General features: G+C 34.6%; 2 protein-coding genes across 5 annotated transcripts; one reads left to right on the plus strand and one right to left on the minus strand.

Moving 5' to 3' along the window:
- Positions 1-988: 988 nt before the first annotated feature.
- Positions 989-5,993, minus strand: LOC149426667 (uncharacterized). Of its 4 annotated transcripts, none has more exons than XM_089632723.1 (4): positions 5,825-5,993; positions 2,455-2,607; positions 1,597-1,695; positions 989-1,318 (listed from the first exon to the last, which is right to left on the minus strand). In XM_089632723.1, exons 1-4 carry the CDS (start codon positions 5,856-5,858, stop codon positions 1,155-1,157), a joined length of 450 nt encoding a protein of 149 aa, XP_089488849.1. In that variant the 5' UTR covers positions 5,859-5,993; the 3' UTR covers positions 989-1,154. The 4 variants fall into 4 exon arrangements, with proteins under 4 accessions (XP_089488849.1, XP_089488856.1, XP_089488839.1 ...); XM_089632730.1 differs by lacking the exon at positions 5,825-5,993 and adding an exon at positions 3,457-3,550; XM_089632713.1 differs by lacking the exon at positions 5,825-5,993 and adding an exon at positions 3,236-3,448.
- Positions 5,115-23,642, plus strand: LOC149426668 (uncharacterized). The gene is made up of 3 exons (XM_089632738.1): positions 5,115-5,455; positions 5,723-5,859; positions 20,773-23,642. The coding sequence occupies exons 1-3, from the start codon at positions 5,299-5,301 to the stop codon at positions 20,977-20,979; spliced, it is 501 nt and encodes a 166-aa protein (XP_089488864.1). The 5' UTR covers positions 5,115-5,298; the 3' UTR covers positions 20,980-23,642.
- Positions 23,643-23,817: the final 175 nt, after the last annotated feature.

Genomic DNA, 23,817 nt, shown 5'->3' on the forward strand with positions numbered 1-23,817 from the left:
ATATTCTTACTGCCCTAACCCATTTGTGTTATGTTTATGTAAATAGCGAAGCAAATGATGCCTACATCCTAGTATAATTTGTATAAATAATTAACCTTTTCCATGCGGGACTTTGTTTCGCCATCCATGCCATCACGCGGCATGTGTTGTCACAATTAATGTTTTCCATTTTAAAGGATAAATACGAGAGCTAAAAGTTATTTAGAACTGTTATTGTAACCATTTACAGACAAGGAGTGATTTGGCCCTCTAAAACAAATTGAAAGTCATCAACTCATAAATGTGTGGTCCAGAAGACCAAGATTGCATCCACCAGGTGTTCATCGGCAGGTTTCTCTGATCAATTTAGGAAGTTCAACAGAAATACATTTTTTTTTGTAAGTGGAAGCAAGCATTTTGGACTCGATCTTGTAGATGTCGCTAGCGTGACTAATCAATGAAGATTTTGATCAAAGATTTGGCACATTTAGGACAGTAATGACATTGATACTTCTTGGATCACTATTGCGACAGTCGCGTACAGAGATAGCCACCAATGGATCAACTGTGTAACAACCGCATAGATCAAGTTAATTAAGGTAAACAGAGAAAATGCCGTGGGTTCTAATTTTAGGCCCCGATTGCTTTTAAAAGATAACACTGAAAGGATGCCCCCACACAATATTTCTAATATATTTATAATTTTTGTTGCTTTTGCAACTGCACATTTAGACTTGCGTCTCCGAAAAACCAAGACTCCCGGGCAATTGTCCAAGCAATAGCTGACCCAACAATTATGTAATAATATTAAATAGTTCACAAACAGAAGAAGAAATTTTGAATATCACCACTACACTTGACGGCCTCCATGGTCGAGGGGTAAGGCTCTCGACTAGCCTGCGAAAAGTCGTGGGTTCAAATCCCGGGTTGCGCAAGTAAATTTTATTTGATTAATTTGTGATATTTCACAATTTATTCATTTATAATAATATGTAGTATACTTGCTGCACGTTCCAGAGTGGGAGATACTCTCAATATTGCCCTGGTGTAAGACCTCAATTCAGAATTGAAACGCTGCTTGAAATGGCTTTCGCCAAATATTTATCTAAGACATTACTCATAATCTGCTGTGACATAAAGAGTAAAATAAAAGTTGTATCTTCCACTTTCACAGTTCAGCATAATATCTGCCCCGGTTCATTAGATCTCTGCTTGGACATCTTCACTAATGCTGCTATCTTACTGCTGAAACTGACGGACGGCTTTTTGAGATTGTGATTGTCCAGTTCCTGTATGCCATTCAGACGTTTGGTAGATTTATATGAATTGTCATCCGAACCTGAAAAATCAATCATAATGAAGTTTTGTTTTGATACATGTAATATTATTGTTCTTTGGCAGGAATCAAACCCGCAATTTCCAGTGAAAGACATAAACTCTGTGTGTGTTGGAACATAAATTCTCCAATTTTAATTACAGCTGGGTGGCGTTACTAGTTACTACTGAAGCTACTGTTGTCTGCACAGATATGTTTGTATCTTATGTTTGTTGATCCAATTTGAGCACAGAAGTTATACTACAGCATTACAACACAAAGTATATAATTAGTAATATTACTTGGAACGGGAGATGTGATGGAACTTATTAAGGAGGCACTTTGTTGTTCTCTCTCACTGTCGGTGTCTGATTTAAACTCCGCCCGCACCAAATCCAATGCTACCAATAAAGTAAAACTGTATGAGCATTTCTTATCGCATCTTTTGACCATTCAACTTCAATTCAAACCAACCTGATAAAATTGGACATGTTAATTTATATTTTGATCAAATGACTGCGAGATAATCCACTTCCTTTTTGATAAATATTTTCTTCATCCAATATTTATGGTTTCGGTGTTAATTTTAAGGTTCACATGCCCTGTCTAGATAATACTTAGTGATGATTTTATGTTTTGATTTTCAAATGCAATCTCAATGGTGAAGTGGACACGACAACAACTTGTCTTCAGAATTACTGTAAGTTGAAGCAAGCAATGTGTGAGTTGAAACAATTACTGTAAGTTGAAACAAGCAATGTTGACTCCCGTTTTGATCTATTAGACATGTTACACATTCCAGGGAGTTGAATCTTGTACAGGATAAGGAACTTATAAATGGATAACATTGTAATATTAGAGGAACTAAAAACAAGTTTTACAATAGCTTGATACAGATAACGCATGTAAGCCGCTCCCAACTAGCAAATTCATAATTAAGCAGTCAAAAGGGCAAAATAAAGTGTATGAAATCAATTTTGGTATACATAAATATAGTGTATTCGGACCTTCCCTCAATGTTATATTGAATTTATTAACTTACTAGCTAGTTAAAGAGCAGCTCGCGTGCATTGTGAGGCCCATCTGTACCAAGCTAATGATATAAATATGACTTAATATGCCAAATTAGAACTCATATGAAAACAGTTTGGTTTAATCACCTGCCTTGAGGTCAATCATGTCCATTTGAGAATTTTGTATTCTTTCTAACTGCTCTCGGAACTTCTTTGTGATGACTCTGCGTTGATAATCTGCTTCTATCTGCTGTTTGGTGCGGGGTACTCTAAACTTTATACAGCAACACAATGCGATAACTGAAACAAAACACAGGAATTCAATAGCAACGTGCAAAGTTTCTCTTAGAGAAATAAAATAGTTTTTACATGGAGTTACAAATAATGCTGTGCCCTCAACACTTAATGAATAATCAGTTATTATTCGTTACATGAAGTTGTGTACAATAAATATTAGTAAACCAACAACAATCTTTAGTTTGCGTAATTAAATTGATAGTAAATTAAACTTTTACATATATTATTATTAGTTTTTATTCACATATACATGCTGTTTCCAAAAGTAATTTACAAATAAAATGTGTTACGCATACTTAAAGCTGTAAAACCAGTCAAAGCCAGAAATATGATTTGCCAAGCTCGAAAATTTCCGAATATTGTCTGTTCGAGCCACTCCGGTTCTTTTGCATTTTTAATCATTTCATCCATCACAGCATCCATTTTTAGATTTGGGTTCAATGAAGATATTTTTGTGGATTACAAATGGATTAAACAAAAGCAGGCTTTGTCTTGCCATCCAAACTCAACAATATTATCAGTCAACTAAACCTAACTAATCATGGATAATTGAGGGAGTGGTAAGCCACACCTCAATACTACCCCATATTACAGTCACACCTATTAAAAAAGCATAAGTGCACCTACTTACTGTGATACTCTCCCATCCCTAACTCACTTATTGGAAATCTAAGAAAAGAAACGAGACGAGACGATAAATAATGCATATTCATTATAAAAATATTAATGTGTATTGTGTTCAACGATCGCACTAGTATTACAAATTTAAAATTCAATGACATAAAATTTCGTAGTTCCCGCTGTTTCAATAGGGTTGCAATGATAAAAAATATTACTCAATAAATATCTCACCGCCCACACTAGCACAAAGACACATCCACATTCGTTAAGGCGTTGCCATACGTAGTAATGCAAAATCATGTGTTTTTGGTTTGAAAATTTGGTCTCCTAGAAATGTTTCATATGCTTTAATTAAATACTGCGAGTAGAATACATCTTGGCCTTTGAAATAATCGAGTATTTTTTAGATAAGTCTTTTTATAAGCCCAGAATAAAATAATGTAAAGGCCTATGAAAACTGCTTTAAAGTATAAAATCTCCTACTTACGAACCCATTTTCAGTTATGATTTTATTGTATAATGTGGAAAATTAAGTTATTTATAAAATGATCGAAAAAAATATATATTTATGCCTGAAAATCCACAAAATAAAATAAAAGGCACTTTTTGGCCATGTTTTTTTCTTGCATAAATCAAAACAGGCGGATGGTGTTAAGCGGAAATTTAAACCTTATCGCCATCTACGTAAGGGTTGTTATTGATAGCGGCTCAATTTAAAATATTACACGACGTAGTGCATCGCCTTAAGTCCTAAATTAATTATCATTTGCGGAGAAAATAGTGGGTTTTACACCAACGTACGCTTCAGAGCGCAGATATTGCCACATGCCAGTCATTCCAATACATTCTTTTTTTTAACACCTATAGAAACTTCAACTTACAGATAACAGCTGCTACCAAAGTAGTTGCGTAATTAAAAAAAAATATAAAACAGGCTGTTATGGAAAGTAAAAATTACAATTTCACAATGTCATTGGAAAAAAAACCAATTCGAACCAAAATAATTTTGAAATGCTCGATTTCTGTTGTAAAGGCGGTATTACAAAATTTCAAACTAACAACAAAAAAATAAGCTTACTTTTTAAGAATGAATTTACTAGTATGATAGAGATAAACTTTAACAAATTAACTAACCATCGTCAGTTTATTTACGATAGTAAACACGTAATTTCTCGGCAGGAGTAGACAGAGTGGATAGACCGCCACACAACTTTGTCTCCGCACGCACTGCTTGCTCCATTCGTATTACACTGTATTTTGTATCATAAATACGTTAAACTGACTCTTGACATGAACCGACTCAAATATTTGATTCACTTGACTGTTCCATGTCTGCTTATGTGTGGTAAAATTTTATATTGTTAGGTGTCATATAAAATTTTAAAAAATGACCGGGTTAAAAATTAGGAGAACCGGATAAAATGAAAGACTGAAGTAAGCCTAATGGTTAAGAAATAAACGCTTAGATGATTTGGACATGTAGAGCTGATGAAAGAAAAAAGGACTGAAAGGAGATTACATGACATTGAATATAGTGGTTGAAGAAAAGTGGGAGGCCCGAGGAATTTTATTATGATTCGTAAACCCCCAACGGTCCATAGTAAAAGATATCATCGTGCAAATTCAATTTGAAGCCCTTATGTATCATACATAAGAAATTCAGGAAAATTGAAAACTTTCTAAAAAAAAGTTCCTAATTAATTTATTATTTTTCAAATTTCAATTTCATGTGAAAGTTGTAAGTTATAGTTTAGATTCTGGAAGCTGAAACAGCCATAGAATCTTCTTAGAATAAAGCCTTTTATTGCTTGCAAAATAACACCGGTAGCGGAGAGATCTGAGCGGGTCGTATGCTTTTTCTCTTTCACTTACGGCTATTTCATCTTCCCGCAGAAAATAGGGTGTCGGAATCTGTTCTATAACCTTTTTATTAATTTTTATATTTATTACGAAGTCAAAATGATTCTTTTATGATAATTATGGAATAAATTCAAACTTATGTCTAATAATGTGACGCTGAACGTGACAGTGTGTGTTTTTCTTCGTCGGTAATATAAGAATTTTGCATTCAACATGGCTTCAAATAGAGGAATTCAGATCGGATCAGCGTGGTTTCAGAGGAAATTAAATCTGCGACCGCAACACAGAGGTGTTCATTTGGTAACCGAAGAGATTCTAAAGCAAATTCCCGAGTTGTCTCAATTTTCTGTGGGTCTCTGTCATATTCAAAGTAAGTGTATTTTTCACAAGAAATGTCGCATGGTCAAAAACTCCCCCTCCCACTCGTGAAGTTTGCTTCATGTATAAAATATGTATTATTAATTCAAGAAAATGTTTCTAAAATTACCTAGAATTTGCAATGCTTTATTTATGATAATTTATTTTGGTCTTGAGTGTAAAACATAATAATATATTGGGGTGGCAGTTTTGTAATTGTCAATTTGACAGTGAGCAATTCTATGTTTGGCCTACATACATGAATCGGTCTTATTTTCAGTAATGCACACTTCCGCTAGTTTGGCATTGAACGAGAGCTGGGATCCCAATGTACGAGATGATATGGAAATGATGTTAAATAAAATAGTTCCAGAAGGCTTACCGTATAGACATTCTTGCGAAGGGCCGGATGACATGGTGAGTTTGTAGTGTGTAGTTTTAGCCAATAAGGATTAAGTTGATTCTTCGTGCTGTCCTCATCGTGGATTCTAGAGGAACTTTAGGTACGGTGGAGTGCACTAGGGTATAACGTCATATTATTTTTGTGTTGTATAGTATAGGCCAGTGCTCCGCAACCGGTGTGCCGTGAGCCGGACACAGGTGTGCCGCGGTCAAATTCAATGAATTTGACATTTCACAATATATCATTACGTATTTAATACACAATGATAAAATATTTTTCATAATATTGTCTATTTTTCATTGTATGCAGATACTGTTAAAAGACGTATTCACAATATATTAGAAACACTGATTAGAAAACTGTTATTGGCTGCACTTCAGATTAACGAAAATACCGATATTAAAAATAAAGCACAGTTGATAGCTATTGTACTTTTCGTTGACGAGGACTTTATTAATGAACATTATTTATTTTGTAAGGAGGTTCCAGAGCGAACTACCGGTGAAGAATTTTTTCAAGTAACCGATGATTTCTTCAAAATCTATATAATTTTAAATGGAGCAATTGCATTGCTGTTTGCACGGATGGCGCTGTGGCAATGACGGGTAGTAAAAAGGGTTTTGTCTCTTGTGTAAAACAAAAAAATCCAACGTTACAATTTACACACTGCTGCATACATCGAGAAGCATTGATGGTCAAAATTTACCGGAGGAACTTTTGAACACGATGAATGAATGCATTAAAATCGTAAACATAATTAAATCAAGAGCCCTAAACTCGCGAATCTTTGGAATACTCTGTGCAGAAATGGGAGTCAAATATGAATCCTTATTGTTTTATACTGAAATTCGTTGGCTATCCCGAGGCAAAGTTTTGGCTAGATTGTTTGAGCTTCTTCACGAGGTGCGTGAGTTTCCAATGAGTGAGTTGCAAATCAAAATACGCCCGAACTATATCAGCACCTCGATGATAATTACTGGATAGCCAAACTTGCATACATGGCTGATATATTCGAGCATTTGAATGAACTTAATAATGAACTATGGCAGAAAGAGTTGCAAAAAGGATGTTTGGAAATGTACCAAAGGACCAGTGGCGGTTCTTCCCTTAGGTCAATTGGTGTTTGACCCCCCAAAATTATAAGACAACAATAATAAATATAATAATCAATTATGTGCATCAAAACATTTAAAATGTAACGCGAAACAGCGGCGGCGGCGAGTGACTAGCAGTGACATCTGTTGTCTCTAATAGAAGCTTTCATTCACAAGTCCACACGATTCGCTGGGTCAATTTAAAGAATGTCCAATTTGGCATCTTCTGTCTCTACGCGCGCCATAGAATAAACGAGATGGCACTATATTTTTCGTCGAAGTAAAAATTAGCTTCCGAAGAAAGTTTAGGGACGCTTAGGTCATGACCGTGGGGGAGACAACACGGTGAATATTATATGTTTTACAGAGATGGTGACATAAACAAATGTCGTTTTTTCATTTTACACGCTTGTAGTGTGTGGAACAATGGTTGTTTTTCAATTGCATAGTTCGGGAAAGGATTAGAATAATTATTTATGTTGTTATCGATTTAGAATGAAACAAAACAAAAAACGTAAAAAATCATTGTCAAATAGAATCAAACACTGATTTTATTTATTTTAATGTTGTGGACAACTACATTAAAACTTAATATCTTAAAAATAATTTGCCGTAAGTACATGGATTGTGTATTTATTTCCAATTTATTATATTAACATAATATTTATTTAGAGTCCGCGACTCTAAAACTCTATAACAAATTGATATAGTTAATAATATATGGGCATTTTTCACAATATCAAATAAAGATTAGTCACACATTTTTTTCAAATGACCTACCACGACTGAATCCCTAGAGCCGCCTCTGCAAAGGACCTACCATAGTACAATTGAAAACAAACAATTAACTGTGGATCTGGCCCAACAACATTTAAATATGCTTCAGCAGAAACTTGGTCAGTATTTTTATTCCATTAATACGGAACAATACGATTGGATTCGAAATCCTTTTGCAACCAATGCAATAAATTCTACAGAAGCACTGCCTATGCAAATTCGAGAGGAATTTACAGATTTAAATAATGACATGACATTAAAACTTCACTTCTCCGAAGATCCATTAGATGTTTTCTGGATTTACGTTAAAAAATAATATCCTCGCATTTCCGTCAAAGCATTCCATTTTTAACGACATATTTATGTGAGCAAAGTTTTTCAACCATTTTTTTTTGTATTAATTAAAAATGATAATCGGTCATGCTTAAAAGGTCTTGACCAAGAACTTCGGGTTGCGCTTTCAAAAATCGAGCCGAATATAAAACTTTTGTGTTCATGAAACAAGCGCAGGTTAATTTAACAATTAATCGCTCATTAATTTATTATTATTTTATAATAATTATTAAGATTGCGTAAAAATAAATATGTTATAGTTATATGTATGTATGTATACTTTTCAAATAAAAAACAAGAAATCAATTTAATACCTATATATTTTAGTTTTCGGTGTGCCGCGGAATTCTAGGAAGAAATTTGGTGTGTCGTGGGTGAGCAAAGGTTGCGGAGCACTGGTATAGGCAACAAGGACTTTCTTCATAGATTGGTGATAGTTTGTTGGAAAAATTACCATTACTGCCTGACTGTTAAGAGTAGTATTCGACCATTTCGCTCGGTAGCGCTAATCTTTACGGAGGTACCCAAATGCTACCGAGTACCTTCCGAACGCTAGGCGGACAAGCAGTCGCCGGCCACTAGCGATCAGAAACATTTTAATGTTACATAATACAATTAGTTTATATATTTATCATTGACAGTTTCTTTAAAAAATAAGCTAACTAGGAATAAATTCTTCTTAGTGGATGCTTTTTGGCAAATATTTATTAAATATACATTCAATTTAAAATTCAGTTTTTTTTTCACATTTAGGTGATGGGTTAACCATTTTTGACAATCTCTGTGGTTACATTAGAAATGAAAACAACACTATGAATCATGGTTTTTACTGCAGAGTAAAGATTTTCCCCCATGGATTAAGATATCCATCCATGTAACCTAGTGGCATGTTGTGTATGGTAAAGAACTATACATTCACAAGTATAGTACTTTACCATACCCAAATGTAACCTAGTGGCATGTTGTGTATGGTAAAGAACTATACATTCACAAGTATAGTACTTTACCATACCCAAATGTAACCTAGTGGCATGTTGTGTATGGTAAAGTACTATACTTGTGAATGGCCCCCCTTATTTTACCAGACGATTTAACAATAACGAACTCCAGTGCAAAATATTATGGCTTTAAATATATATTCATGCAGAATTTATTGATCTCATAAACATTCAAATTAATAGACCAGCCAATCAGGGAAAGTGGAACAAATCTAGTTGTGGGAGGCGGCGTGACCCTCTCCCTTTCTGTAAGTTGTCAATAGATAAATCTGACAGTATACAGGCAACTCGCATTGTAATATCACTATTCAGTCCTCGAAAATAATATCTGCTTACGAATTACTAGTCCTTTTTACAATGGTGTGCAAATTGCTGGATACGTAAAAAACTTAACCTCAAATCCCAAATCGGATAAACTAAATTTCGGGCTTGTTTCCAAAATTGAATATTTTTTACTCTATTTAGTTAGACAAAATGTATTATAATTTACCCATCTCACTCATTTTTAGCATTGCTAAGTCTGGCGGTTTGTTTATAAACAAACATTCAGATCCTACGTAGAAATGTCACATTATGAACTGCGCTGCAAACCTTTGCCCTTTCTGCTCACAGTCTGGTTATTTCAATGTGCGTTCTTCAGTGGTCAATGTACGACTGATGTCGTAGTTTATTCAAAGTATTTCTGTGACAATTTTTAGTCTGTTCATTAAGAATTTTAACCCTTTTGGCAGTAAGTAAGAATAGCAATGTGTAATGTTATGACGTATGTCTTATTTTAAACATTGTTTCTAGTTATTTTGGGAACTATAAAAACATGTTCATAAATATCCAGTAATTAATACAAAATTGGGTGAAATTTCAAGCGTTTATGAATTTTATGATTTTAGATTTTTTTTTATTAAACCCAGAAATGTGGGATAAACAATGAAAAATAGGTTGATTTATTGGATTCAAAATCAGTAAGCAGTTTATATATTTCCATATTAATATTCAGAGGTATGATTTTGAGACAAAACCGAATGCTCGGAAAATCCATCGCCAAAAGAATTTTATTTGTAACCACGCCATCGCCCGAGCTGTTAAGGAACGCGGAATAATTGAATCGAGTACAGTTGTAGTTGTATTTTTGCACCAAAGTACACCGCAAAAAGAATAATGATGAGATGCTAATATTTTACAATGTTCTTCAATTAGAATCGGTTAAATTTAAGAATAAAAATCATCTCTAAATTGGGATACAAAATTCAGTTCCAAGTAATCCATCAAACGAAAAAATTCATTCACCGTGAGATCACATCTGATACTCCATAGATTTGGTGCTTTGGCGAATGTTGAAAAAAGGAAAACATTAAGAATTATTTTAATTATTTATTTATTTATTAACGCACTTTTTAGGGGCTTATATGAATAGCAAAATTTATATAGTCTTATACATAACTGAACACCCCCAGTGACAATCTTTTTTTCTTTTTTTTAAAATTTATTGAGTAAAACCTCAAATTGTTATATTCAATTATTGAAGACAATATCAGCAACTCTCAAACGAAAATTTGAAACAGAAAATATTATCGTCAATGATTGAATAGTACAATCTTTTTTATTTGTTTAGTGATAAAGTGAAAATTTTTACAGACTCGGTTATAATTATTTCCCTCCATTAGTATTCTGGGCAATGAGGAATACATATGGTAGTTAGTCCTTGAATTTCTGCGCTGGAATAAATCCTGACTTCTAGTATTACGTAGTGGAACCCGAAAGCTTATCAATTCAAGCAATTCTGGACCATTAAATGCATAACTTAGAATTTTATGTAGAAATACCAAGTCAGTGAAAATTCTACTGAAATCTTGAAACTATGAAAACTAGCTGAAATTATATAAATAGGGTGTATCAACATGTACCTCGAAAGATTTTAACCAGCATCTCATGAGCATATTTGGAGTAAAAAATGTAGACGTCATTTTGCTGTCTGATGATATTTTTTTTTTGATCACTCTGCCCCAGGTCACAACAGATAACGTGATACGCGCTCTGACTCGTCAGTGCGGTAACAAGCCGGAGTGCATATCACGTGATGCGTTAAGTTGTACCCAGTAGCTGTAAACATTGGACAGCAAAATGACATTACATTTTTACTCCAAATATAGTCAGGAATCGCTAGATGGTGTGCCATCTATCCAAAACGATTTAAACCAACTGAAACACATTTCAGCATTTAACTTGGATTACATTATATTTAACTTGGTTTTATTAGGTTTCTTTTCGCTTCATTATTTCTTTGCCGCAAGGAATTTAATATGATGCAATATTTATTTTAATATTCGATCGATAACTTTAATAATTGAAAAAATGAGTCCTGCGACCGTGATTTCTGAGCGTCCGATTTAGAATTTCCTGCATGCGACCATATCTTTTTTTGATTTTTCTGTTTCATATTTTTGTTTGAGTCGTTAATATTGTCTTCAATGATTAAATATTATAATTAGTTTATTATTAATTTTTCATTTAAATATTTGAAAAAATTTATCTTTTTTTTTAAATTTGTAAGCTTATTCCGTCACTTTTCAAGTAATATTAATAGTTTTTATTTTTCGGAATAACTTTATTGAGTAAAACCTCAAATTGTAATATTTAAATATTGAAGACAATGTTAGTGATTCCTAAACGAAAATCTGAAACAGAAAAATCAGAAAAGGAAACGGTCACATCTGGGACTCGAACCCAGGACCCTTGTCTTTCCGTGACAGTGCTCTACCAACTGAGCTAATGGGACCCTATTCCCCTCGGTCACTTTTAACTGTAATTAGTGATTTTTTTTTGATTTTTCTGATTCAGATTTTCGTTTAGGAATCACTAATATTGTCTTCAATATTTAAATATTAATAGTTTTCAGTATTTGGATACATTCAGAAATATTTTATAACAAAGCGAAAACACTCCAACCTTATGACCGAATACGGCTGAGGCCTGAGGAGTTAGAAAATCGTAAACTTTAAAAATGTGCGAATTCGTTGGTTCTTTTGAATTTGCATTGCGAGGTACTTGTTCAGGTCAACATTTGTTATTTTCTATATATGTATGTTGTATATGGCCTACTTGATATACAGGGTGTATCGGCACTAACCAGTAGCATTTTTTTTTCAATTAAAAACAAAATTAAAAATTTCTACACTCCATCAGTCATGGCCATTGCTTTTCGTGTTCAACAGCTGTTATAAGCAAGTATGTCGAAAAGCGTCTTCGCTCTTTCGCACACACTAAATAATAATAGTTAAAAATGAGACGAATGGTGCCGTGCCATTTCGTTGTGATTGTAAAAGCGCGCCAATATAGGTACACACATACATTATTCAACGGAATTCGAATAAAATATTGCCAGATGGGTTTTCAAACTTTGACAAAGGATAAAACAGTGGTGACACGTGGTGAAAATATGAATAATAAATTTTTTATTAAAAAAAAACGTTACCGGACAGCAAAGTGCACATAAGATTTTTTACTCCAAATATGCTAAGGAATAGCTGGTTAAAGTTTGTCGGGTACGTGCCGATACACCCTGTATATATTATATAACTCAATTTTCAATCGTTAGCAGCTGTTCGAAAGTTTTGTATGAAAACAAAATTTATGGAAATCAGATTTTTTATGCGATCGTGAACTGTCAAAATTGAACGCATTAAATTAGGTTATTTAAAACATTTAGCAGAAAGAACTGGTATTACGTTAGATAAATACATTCACTGTCTACAATTATCAATAAGAATAATCTCAATTCTTGCTTTATTTAGTTCAATAAATCATTTTACACATACGGGAATGGAAAAAAGCCACTATTTTTTAATTCACATGAGTTGTAAACACATTAAATAGATAGATAACTCAATTACTAATACACTGGTATATAAATGTGTAAATATCAAATAAAACAAACACCATTTTAAGAAGCGTGCTTTCGAGAACAAACAAAATTGTAATTTAGACGCATATCGTCACATTGGTTTGACAAGGTTGTAACTGAACATTACATGATTCTGAATTATGGGGTTCCAAACATTATAATCACAATTTCTCATAACGTCTATAACAATTGCTAAATTTATGGTTTGATCTAATGTGTAGTATTTTAGTTCTTCTTTATAAACGAAGAAATTTTTAATCGGATGTATATTTTAGATTCTAGAACACAATATTTTATTTTACAACGGTCTATCGTTCCTTTAAACCTTGGTCAACTGACATTTTTTCGTAATGCCGGGATCACACGAGGGCAATACAGAAGACAATACAATACTGACATGCCCCTGCTCCGTGAACAGCCTTGACTGCGCAGGGCAGGACAATGGAACAATACGACAATTCTACCGTAGTTCAAACGTCGTGTGTTACGAGCGTATTATCTTTTTATCGGTCTTTTATACCATGATGTGTTCCATTTATGCAACATTTTTAAACTGAGATCCGAGCGCCGAGATACGAGTAGATACGCGCGGGGCGATTGGTCCTACTATTTTATCAAAAAGCGTTTACACGCGGACAACGTGGCTGAACACAGTGGTGGGGGTAAGACACTGTTCTGCAGAGATTGCTTGCCCGTCTATCTCTGGGACAGTGTCTTGTTTCATTGTTCTGTCTTCCAAACTACTGTTCACACTAGGACAGTGGGTCTGGAGCTGGGACAAAACAGTAATGTACTGTCCACATGTGATTGTTGCATTATTGACACTACAAACAAAAATTTGTTAGAATTCAAACGGTGCGTTGTCTTATTTTTAGAAATAAATAAAAAAAATTTGTTATTAAAAATTTTAAACTAAAAATAATAATGTTTTAAAAATAGCTCACCTTACGTTTTTTCGTCTAAACCCTAATACTAAAATTACTGCTAACGAAAAAATAAAACTTTATTCAACAAAAATGTACTATAAACATTACAGCCACTTCACTTTTTTGTCATTTCGTATAAAAACCTATCTTTATATGTAAAAAAGAATGTTTGTTTGTTTGTGTATAGTACTATCACACTTGATACACTTGGTGAAAATTTGCACACTGTTCAAAATAAGAGAAAAATTACTGTCAACATTTGATTTAAAAAAACTCTTCATATAGCCTGGGCAACGCCGGGGACTTCAGCTAGTTATTTATTTATTTATTGGACAATTTGTATAGCGCCGCTTTTGTGAGATATCACCTCAGGGGCGCTTGACTTAGGAAGAAAAAAAAAAACAGAAAAGTGGATGTTTTGTAAAAAAAGTCGTAAAAAATATTTTCGGGCACTTACATTGCTAACGCTGGCTAAACATTATAAGATGCATTAAAATAATGTACTACGTAAGTGTATATTTTAAAAAGGGTTACAGAAAAGTCCGCGATGGTATGTCTATCTCCTAATGATAACCCCCAGCTCAGTTATGAACAAAATTCACAGTCAAGCTAGGTACCTACTCAGATATTTGTCTACCACCTTGCATGTGCAGCCAGCATTTCGAACTCAAAAACTCATTTAGTGACTATAAGAAATCGATAATAATAATAATTTTGATTTCTTCTACTATCTCCACTCATCTTTTTTTCATAAGCCCCAAATATCAGTCGGTCCTCAACCTCGCTATGAGAGATAATTTACATTTGTCAAGTTGCTCCCTGGTAGGAGCCCTGGCAATTGAGTGATACCATTACAAAAAATACTGATTCAAATAGGTACTGAACATGGGGCCATGACTCTGTAATATTAAATGTTAGATAGCAGTTTCTATGTTTTTACGTTGGCAACATTAGTTTAATAATCTGTAGTCGTGGTGTTTTTGGATTTACCATCATGTAATATGTTTGTTCTACATTGATGTCCAATATTAAATGACAATTTTTTTTTAAATTCTATAATTATTTTAATTGTTTGACCTGAGAAACCATTTTGCATTTTCAATGCATTTTGAAAATAGGTATTTTGCATTTTGCATTTGAAAAGCTTTTCTAAAACCCATTTTGCATTTTGCATTTCAAATGGTTTTGGATACCCATTTTGCACATCTCTGGAAATAACACTGTGCTATATAAATGTTATGGTATCATTATAATTATATCGGAACAGGAACGAAGCAACTGCATTCGGCGTTTCTCGCCATTTGCGGTAGCTTCGTTTCTTTCTCATAAGTTGAGGTTCAGCTCGGCTGTTCGGCTAGCGTATGAATATAAGTGTTAAATTTTTTACTATGTACCCTATAGATTCAGAATTATAGACCCTATAGACTCGAAAACTACTGGACGGATTTCTCTGAAATTAATAATTTTGTTCTTATTAGTGTCGCGAGTGTTTAGACAGTGGTTTGAATGGTTTAAGTCGGGGACGCCCGTAGAATACTTAATACATTATCTCTGAATATCGGATGAATGAGATACGGAGCCAAATTAAATTCGATATGATGTAGTTTTAGTAACAATATGGTATACAGTAGCGAATGGTAGAAAAATTCAGGGACGCCCGAGGAAGATTTAACGCATTATCTCTGCACTGGAATGAGATACATAGTCGATTTAAAGTCAATATAATGTAGTTCTTTTAACAGTAACAATTTGGTATACAGTAGTGAACGGTAGAAAGAGTCGGGGACACCCGAAAAAGACATGAATCAAATAATTATTTGTGTAAAACGAGACGTAAGTAATGAACAAAGAAAGAGGTGTAAGGAGAATATATGACCTGGAAGTAATGTTTGAAGAAATCGAGAACGCCCAAGGAATAAATGGCACGATCAAATGAATCAAATACTTATGTGTGGTAAAATGTGTATGACATGGAAGTGAATATAAGTCGAGGAAGACATGGCATATTGTCATATTGTCGAACAGGCCTTCCATTGATATGCTTGGTGTAACTATAAGTGACCAGCTCAGGTACGGGGGCTCCATCGAAGCCAGAGTAAAGTTGGCCTCTCAGAAGCTGGGCGTACTGTACAGGGCCCGCAGATACACAGATTAATAGTACACAACTGCTGACCCTGTACAAATCACAAGTGCGCCCTACTGTCGAATTTGGCAGCCATCTCTGGTCCGGAGCCCCTAAATACCTGAAAAATACCCTTGACTCTGTGCAGAAACAAGCGGTCCGTTTGATAGATTCCCCAATCTTAACAAACGGACTGCAATCTTTAGAGCACAGGCGTCAGGTAGGTATGCTGTCCTTGTTCTATCGGTATTACAATGGAAGATGCTCTGAGGAACTAGCGTCATTGATCCCTTCGGCACCGGTGCGTAGTCGGGATACACGCCAAACGCGCGCCCAACATTTGTACACGGTTGACATTTGTCACATGAGAACGGGTCGCTTCTACGATTCGTTCTTAAGTTCAACAGCTCGGCTGTGGAACGAACTGCCAGCCTCTGTGTTTCCTCCCTCCTACAACATGGGACTCTTCAAGACCCATGTTCACTCCTTCCTCTCCACAAAAAGACCCTCCACACAGCATCCCCAAAGATGACATAGGCCCTGATGGAAATTATTTTCTTCAGGGCCTCCTGTGTGGAGTTAATATAAAAATAAAAAAAAATATATTAAAATACCATAATGTTATTTCCACATTAAAAATGCCTGTTTTCAGGTACACCAGAATTCACAATCTCAAAACAAGATGCCTGAGGAAGACTTAATGCATTATCTCTGCACTGGAATGAGATATTGAATTGAATAAATGTCGATATAATGTAGTTTTTTAACATTAAAATTTTTGATTTCATAATATGTAGTACATGAAGTGAATGAATGGTAGAAAAGACCGGAATCAATTTATTACTTGTGGTAAACGGAGATGTAAGTGATGAACGAAGAAAGAGTTGTGAGGACAATGTCTGTCTAGGAAGTGATCGGTTGAAGAGGTCGAGGACATCCGAGGAATACATGGCACGATCAAGACCAAATACTTATTATAATACAGTAATAGTATTTCCACTTTAAAATGCACCCAGTTGACAGGTACACTAGAATTCACTACCTCCAAACTTTACTGCAAACCATTTGTAAGTCCCCGAGCAACGCCGGATACACGTCAGTTAGTAATTAATAAAAAATTCAAAGTTTCATAAATTTATTTCAAATTGCGGTGGGAACCTTTGGTTTCATAGAGGTGTGCATTTTAATTATTCTGTAGTTAACTTCTATACAGGGTGTCCGGAAACTCGTAGTACAAGCGGGAAACTGGTGAATCTACATCATATTTGGAGCGATTTTGTAGTATATTTTTTTTTGATTTGAGCTTTCGTTATCGAGTAAATCGAGTTAGAAGTTGATTTTTTTTAAAATTTTTTTTATTTTTTTAATCAAATTCTTATAAATTATTACTGAAGATCAAAGTACCCAACTAATTAAAACTATTTGAAAGTAAAACAAATGAAGAAACTCGGATTTGAAGCATTATTTTGAAATCACCCTTCATTTAATCCGGTGTAATCATAAAATATTTCTGCTCTGCAGGGTTAAAACATCTGTTGTTCAACCCTAAACACCGGAAAAAACTTTAACCCTAAAATAGCCGAAAAATATTTTTTTTTGTTTTTTTTTTTTTTTTTTGTGAAAATGCTCAAATCAAAAAACTTTATGTTTATTTGGGTTACCCATGTGGTGTAGATTCTCCAGTTTCCCGCTTGTACTACGAGTTTCCGGACACCGTGTATTTGAATATAAAGCTTGGTGTTTGTTCTTTCTAACACTGTTTAGTTCATATTTCTTACCATGACTGTAAGGGAGACAAAACAATTTCTAAGGGACCATATGAGCTGTCAAAAAGTGAACAAATTGACTCTACGGGTAATAGCTGTTTGTTCCCAAAACCGAAAATTCTGATGAGTTATTTGTATTTGATATTATCTTGTCGTGGCAGTGCCCAGAAACTTTATTTGACATTATCTTGTCGTAGTAGTACCCAGAAACTTTATTTGACATTATCTTGTCGTAGTAGTACCCAGAAACTTTATTTGACATTATCTTGTCGTAGTAGTACCCAGAAACTTTATTCGACATTATCTTGTCGTAGTAGTACCCAGAAACTTTATTCGACATTATCTTGTCGTAGTAGTGCACTTTATTTGTAATGAATTTGGAGGAATCACAAGAAAAAATAGAAAAGTTGATTGCTGTTGAAATTTCTCCTTTTAATTCGTTTTTATGAAGTAGCAGAAGTACACATAAATTCTCCGACTTTCTGACGAAAGGTAAATAAAATTGAATTTTTTTTTAATTTTTCGAAGAAAATTTCCTCTGAAAGCTTATCACTTTGTGATGTCATTATTTGTGTTTTATGACGGCTGGGCCACATACACAGCTGTAACATAAAAATAATCAAATTAGCAAAGTAGGGTGTCAGGGTACTTACTACCCGACGGTTGGGCCACATACACAGCCGTAACCTAAAAATAAACAAATTAGCAAAGTAATGCGTAAGGGTATTGCCCTACGGCTGGGCCACATACACAGCCGTAACATAAAATAATCAAATTAGCAAAGTAGTGTGTCAAGGTACTACCCGACGGTTGGGCCACATACACAGCCGTAACCTAAAAATAAACAAATTAGCAAAGTAATGTGTAAGGGTATTGCCCAACGGCTGGGTCACATACACAGCCGTAACATAAAAATAAACAAATTATCAGGTGTAGTGTGTTAGGGTACAGCCTGCCTATTGGGCCACATGTTGTATACGTCAGAGGTATCATAAATCCTTGGCTAAACATTTCTATCTTTAAATGGACATCAAACCAAAAGCATTTGTCTCTAAGTGTATATTTACAATCGTTCGTGCTGTACCTGCGGTCTTCTGCAAAATCACTTTTATATGTTTGACCAGTGGAATGCCGATGGGTCTCTGGAGAACATGTGATCATTCTAATATTTTCCTTTGTAGAATAATTTGCGATGCGATTTTGACTATGATATGAATAACTAAAAAGTCACCACTCGGGCTAATGAAACTTTAGATTCCACTTTTGATTTTTATGGATGGCTCTCTGAAGACATAAAAAATATTTTTTCTGTTTTATGCTCCGCCCTTCAATAGTTTAAAGCTGCATAGATGAAAGTGAAGAGAATTTGGTGAATTAATAGAGTGGAATAGTATGGGGAATAATGGTACTTGCATGATAAGTGGATACATGATAATATCATGTTTATGATTTTCCCTACAAATTCCGCCGAAGAGTGATGAAAACAATGTTTGTAAATAATACGGCACAAGTCAGAATCATGGTTAACTGTATCCACAAAACATAGTTGATATTAATATGGGACGTCAATTAACAAATCTAAAGGGTTGCACAACACAGGGTGTCATGTATAGTTCGAGTTAAAAAGAAAAATAACTTTTTTCGAAATTCCAATGTTTTAAGGTAGTTTTCAGGTAAAAAAATGTTGAATTGTTTTGTTTGTATGGGAAAATAAACATTCGGATTTCGAAAAAAGTTATTTATCTTTTTTACTTCTACCATCATGTTGAACCATCTCCCGAAGTTAGCAAACTTTTCCCCGGACACCCTGTATAATCTATCGTTTGTGGAATATTGAATTCTGTTTGCCCATTTTTATTATTTTTAACCTCTCCAGCGTTTTAGATTCTAATATGACTGGGCGTCCATATTTTATAATATATCATATCTTAATTTACGTCTTCGTAAAGATTTTTCTCTCAATGAAGCTCGAAGAGCAATCCTCATGCGGAGATAATCAGCTGCCATTGATTCTAAAGACAAGAACAACTTTTATAATAATACATACATTGGAAGATCATAGTAGCTTGTTAACCCCTCCAGCTTTTTAGGGTCGTATATGACTGGGCATCTATATGTTATAAAAGTATTTTTATCTTTTTTCTATCATGCGGAAATATATAGACGTTAGAAAGAGAAATAATAATTCTTCCCAGTTTGCCTATACTGGATACATTAATAAAATCCTAAAAATAGCCAAAATGAATAATTTATATTTCGCGCCGATATCCAATCGGTTTAACTTGAAAAATTATTTCTTTATTGTACGTATTCTTTTTTTTTATTGTACGAACAAGATAAAAGAGAAGGTACAGTTTTCTTACAAATTCCCCAAACAAAACGAATGTGTTTTAAAAATAACGAGTTCTTTCAATTTTTCTATGATTGGAGTAAAAAATGAAGTAAAAATGTTGTAAGCGTTTTCATGTTTGATATTAAAATTTTATTATTTAGAAAGAGTAATGTTTATTTTAAATGCATACACCGGAAAGATAATTTTATCTAATCTAAAACAGTATTTTTTTTACGGAAAATTAAAAAATAAGATTTATAGAGCGCATTTGAAATACACAGAAAACATTGCAAACTGAACTAATGTTACAAAAGTATTGAAGGGTTTTAAATGACATTTGGTTAGGAAATTTTGTGTTTGCTTACTAAAGTTGAATGATTGAAATGTTGATAATCCCGTTTAAGCCTATTTATTTATTGGACAATTTGTGTAGCGTCGCTTTTGTGAAATATCACCCCAGGGGCGCTCTAGGTATTTTTTTTGAAGTAGGTAATGATAAGTAAGAATTTAGAGCTGTACAGCAGTCAGAACACACGAAGGCGTGCTTACTGAGTCTCCTCATCAGTGTTGAGTGTGTGCGAAACGTATGGCAGTGTGATGCACAGTTTGGTAACATGTGGTCCTGAGCACCCCCATCATGTTGAGTGCGCATTCAGTATAATGTGTCTTGCTTGCTTACAGCCGGCACACGTGAAGGCGTGCTTCCTGGGGTCGTCGCTGAGCATCCCCATCACGGACGGCAAGCTGAACCTGGGCACGTGGCAGGGCGTATGGCTGTGCGAGCACCGGAACCACGCGGGGTCGCGCAAGGTCGTGGTGACGCTGTCAGGCTGCCCACGGGACTCCCCCCTGTCGCCCGTGTCTCCGCTGGCATCATGTTCCAGTTAGGAGCGGCCGGGGGGTAGTCACACCCCCCACACACCACACTCCCGCTCCTCCTCCAAGGCCACTCGCAGATAAGCGCGGCCGTCCGCCCACTCGAGGAGCATCACTCGTCCATATAAACCGCCTCACAAAGAGTTCATTGACTACAGACAATTATGTAAATGTGATTGCAGGTGTGACTACATTTCTAGTTAATAGTTCTGCGAGACTATGTCTTATGTTTTAGTGGATGTGCTTGGATAGAATTATAGAGTGGAGTTGGTTAGGGCAGAAGGAGTGGCGCTGATATGGTTAGATACTGTAGTGACCTTTTTGCACTCCGATTGTTTGATTTTCTCTTCTATGTCAACTAATTACTTATATAAATTTTACTCTATTCTCGACACGACAATATGTAAATAAGATTATAAAATTATCGAAGTATTTGATAGTACATACCATAGATATCGTTGAATTTTGTAAATAAAAATATGAGAAATTTTTTAAATAATAATTTATTGTTCCATTAATGCGTCTTGACAATATGTAAATAGAACAATACAGGAATATTGAAGTTTTTTGTATAAAACGATAAGTTATATATTTTCATTTATCCGATTCATTTAAATCCCAATTGTAACAATGTATAAGCATTTCCACAACATTTTACTACAGAGCATTGTGTCTTCAGTCCAAGCCATTATTTTGTTACATATCTCACTTTTCCACAGTTTCCCATTTGGTTTGCATGGCTGAAATGAAATCTCCAGTATTGTTCAATATTTTGGCTGGTTCAGATATATTTCAATTTGACGGCTTCACTCATTTTCCTCGGTAGTATCAAAAGTCTGGAATCTTTGTAGAATTTAGCAAGAACACGTGCTTACGCTGCAGACATAACTGAAGTCTTCAGTCCTAACGGGTTGAGCATTGCGCCGCAGTCTTTTGTAATTAGCACTTCATCTTTAGCCATCTATCAAGTTTAGTATTCTGTGTGCATTGTTCTCCGCGCGGGAGGCACCTTTAGCCTGGACTGAGCAGCCTATTACAGCAGCAGTTATTGTAATCGCACAATCACTTTGAAGGGAATTATCGAGGGCGCTCTTGTTTTCCACTAAGTTAGTCCTATAACGTAACCACACTCCAATGTTTGAGTTAAATGAACGTGTCCCCCTGACACTTGTTTTGCCTTTGTGTACAGATTGGTTGATATTTATATAAGTGTTTGTTTTAATAAGTTTTCACTTGCATTGAATGGAGCGCAGTATGAGTGATCATAAATAAGTATAGAAAGCTATTTTATATTTTCATACACTTGACCATTTTTTCCAGTTCTAGACTTCACATTTTATTAAAATGTATTGAGGAATTAAAGTTACCAACTACGGTATTGGTAACTGTATACATTTCATTATGGAAGTGATAGAAATGAAATGGGTTTGATATGCACCATTCAAAGTGTCACTATGCATCTCTTAGTATAATCCAAACATTTGTTTTGGCAATATCTGCAATCAGTGTAAAGTTTTTATAAAATTTTAATACGGTGTAAATATGTATAGGCAGATGATGTAAATAATAAATCAATGTACACCATGTGTTCACACATTACTTACACGTGTGCGTGCGTGACTAGGTTCTCACATTTACCATTCCTTCAAATAAGCAATCTCTTTATTTCCCTCTTTCTTTTTCCACTTTAAGTACACCAAGTGCACTAGGTTCTCACAGGAACCATTCTCTTTCTGTTGTCTTTATTCCACTTTACACCGTGTGATCTCACATATGAATAAGGTTCAGAAGTACCCTTACTTGACGCTTTATCCCTTACTTTATTCCTTCTTTCAATTATCTGCATTTCTTCCACCTGTTGGGATGGGTTAGACTTTTCCCAATCACCTCAAAACAACCAAATGTGAAGAAACTCTTGTTTCCATACATGAATAATACCATGTTTTGTTACATTTACTCCCGAGTTTAGCTTTAAGTCACCAAATCTTGCTCCCTTCTTAAATAATAATATAAATCTGCGATAATTTGCTATGAAATGTTTGGTTAAATTTGTGCGCAGGTCTTGAGGACCTGATACTAAGATACATGTACATCTAGAAACAGTATGATATGGCGCACCCCGGCTGTGTTCATAATAACTAGAAGCTATATTTTTAAAATTTTAACTCTGTGCCTCAATTCTACATCACCAACATATTGTTTTGAAAAAAATATTATTTCAATTTAGTCTCCTGTTTAATTTTGAATAAACTTGTAGAAAGTGGCCATTAAATAATTCACAATAATGGTGCCATACAGATTTTAATGTGAAACCATTTAGCTTACAGAATTGATAACGGGTCAAATATAGTTAATATTTATAAGTTAATCAACTTGCGACGCGCTCACGTTCCAGAGCAGAGCGCAGTAGATATTATTCTATTTGTTTGTTTGTTTGAGACAGTATGTTGTAACATTATTTTCCTTAGTTAATGAAAGCATTTGGTTCCTATGTGGGCCCATGTAATGTATGATTATTGGAAACTACAGCATACTAACTAGCATCCAAATAGATTTGGTAAGATTTCTGAGCTTAATGTAGGAAAATATCACATAAGCTCGGGTTGTTTGGTTGCGATGGTTAGAATATCACCAGTCAATCCAGATGATAGTGTTTGTATCAGCAGTGCAAACCATTATATATTATGTAGTACCTATATTGTAAAAGCAAACTTTTATCCCATGTCCATTAATAATATAGATAGGAATCAAAATATTTCACGGCTTGTGAAAATGCACTGGCATCCAGTGTTCTTCGTTTGGTTATGTATAAGAAATTATGCACAAATTTTATATTTTAGTAAAGCAATT

Source organism: Hesperophylax consimilis, chromosome 1, assembly GCF_061612785.1.
Source record: "Hesperophylax consimilis isolate HC1 chromosome 1, BYU_Hcon_1.0, whole genome shotgun sequence".
NCBI lineage: Eukaryota > Metazoa > Arthropoda > Insecta > Trichoptera > Limnephilidae > Hesperophylax > Hesperophylax consimilis.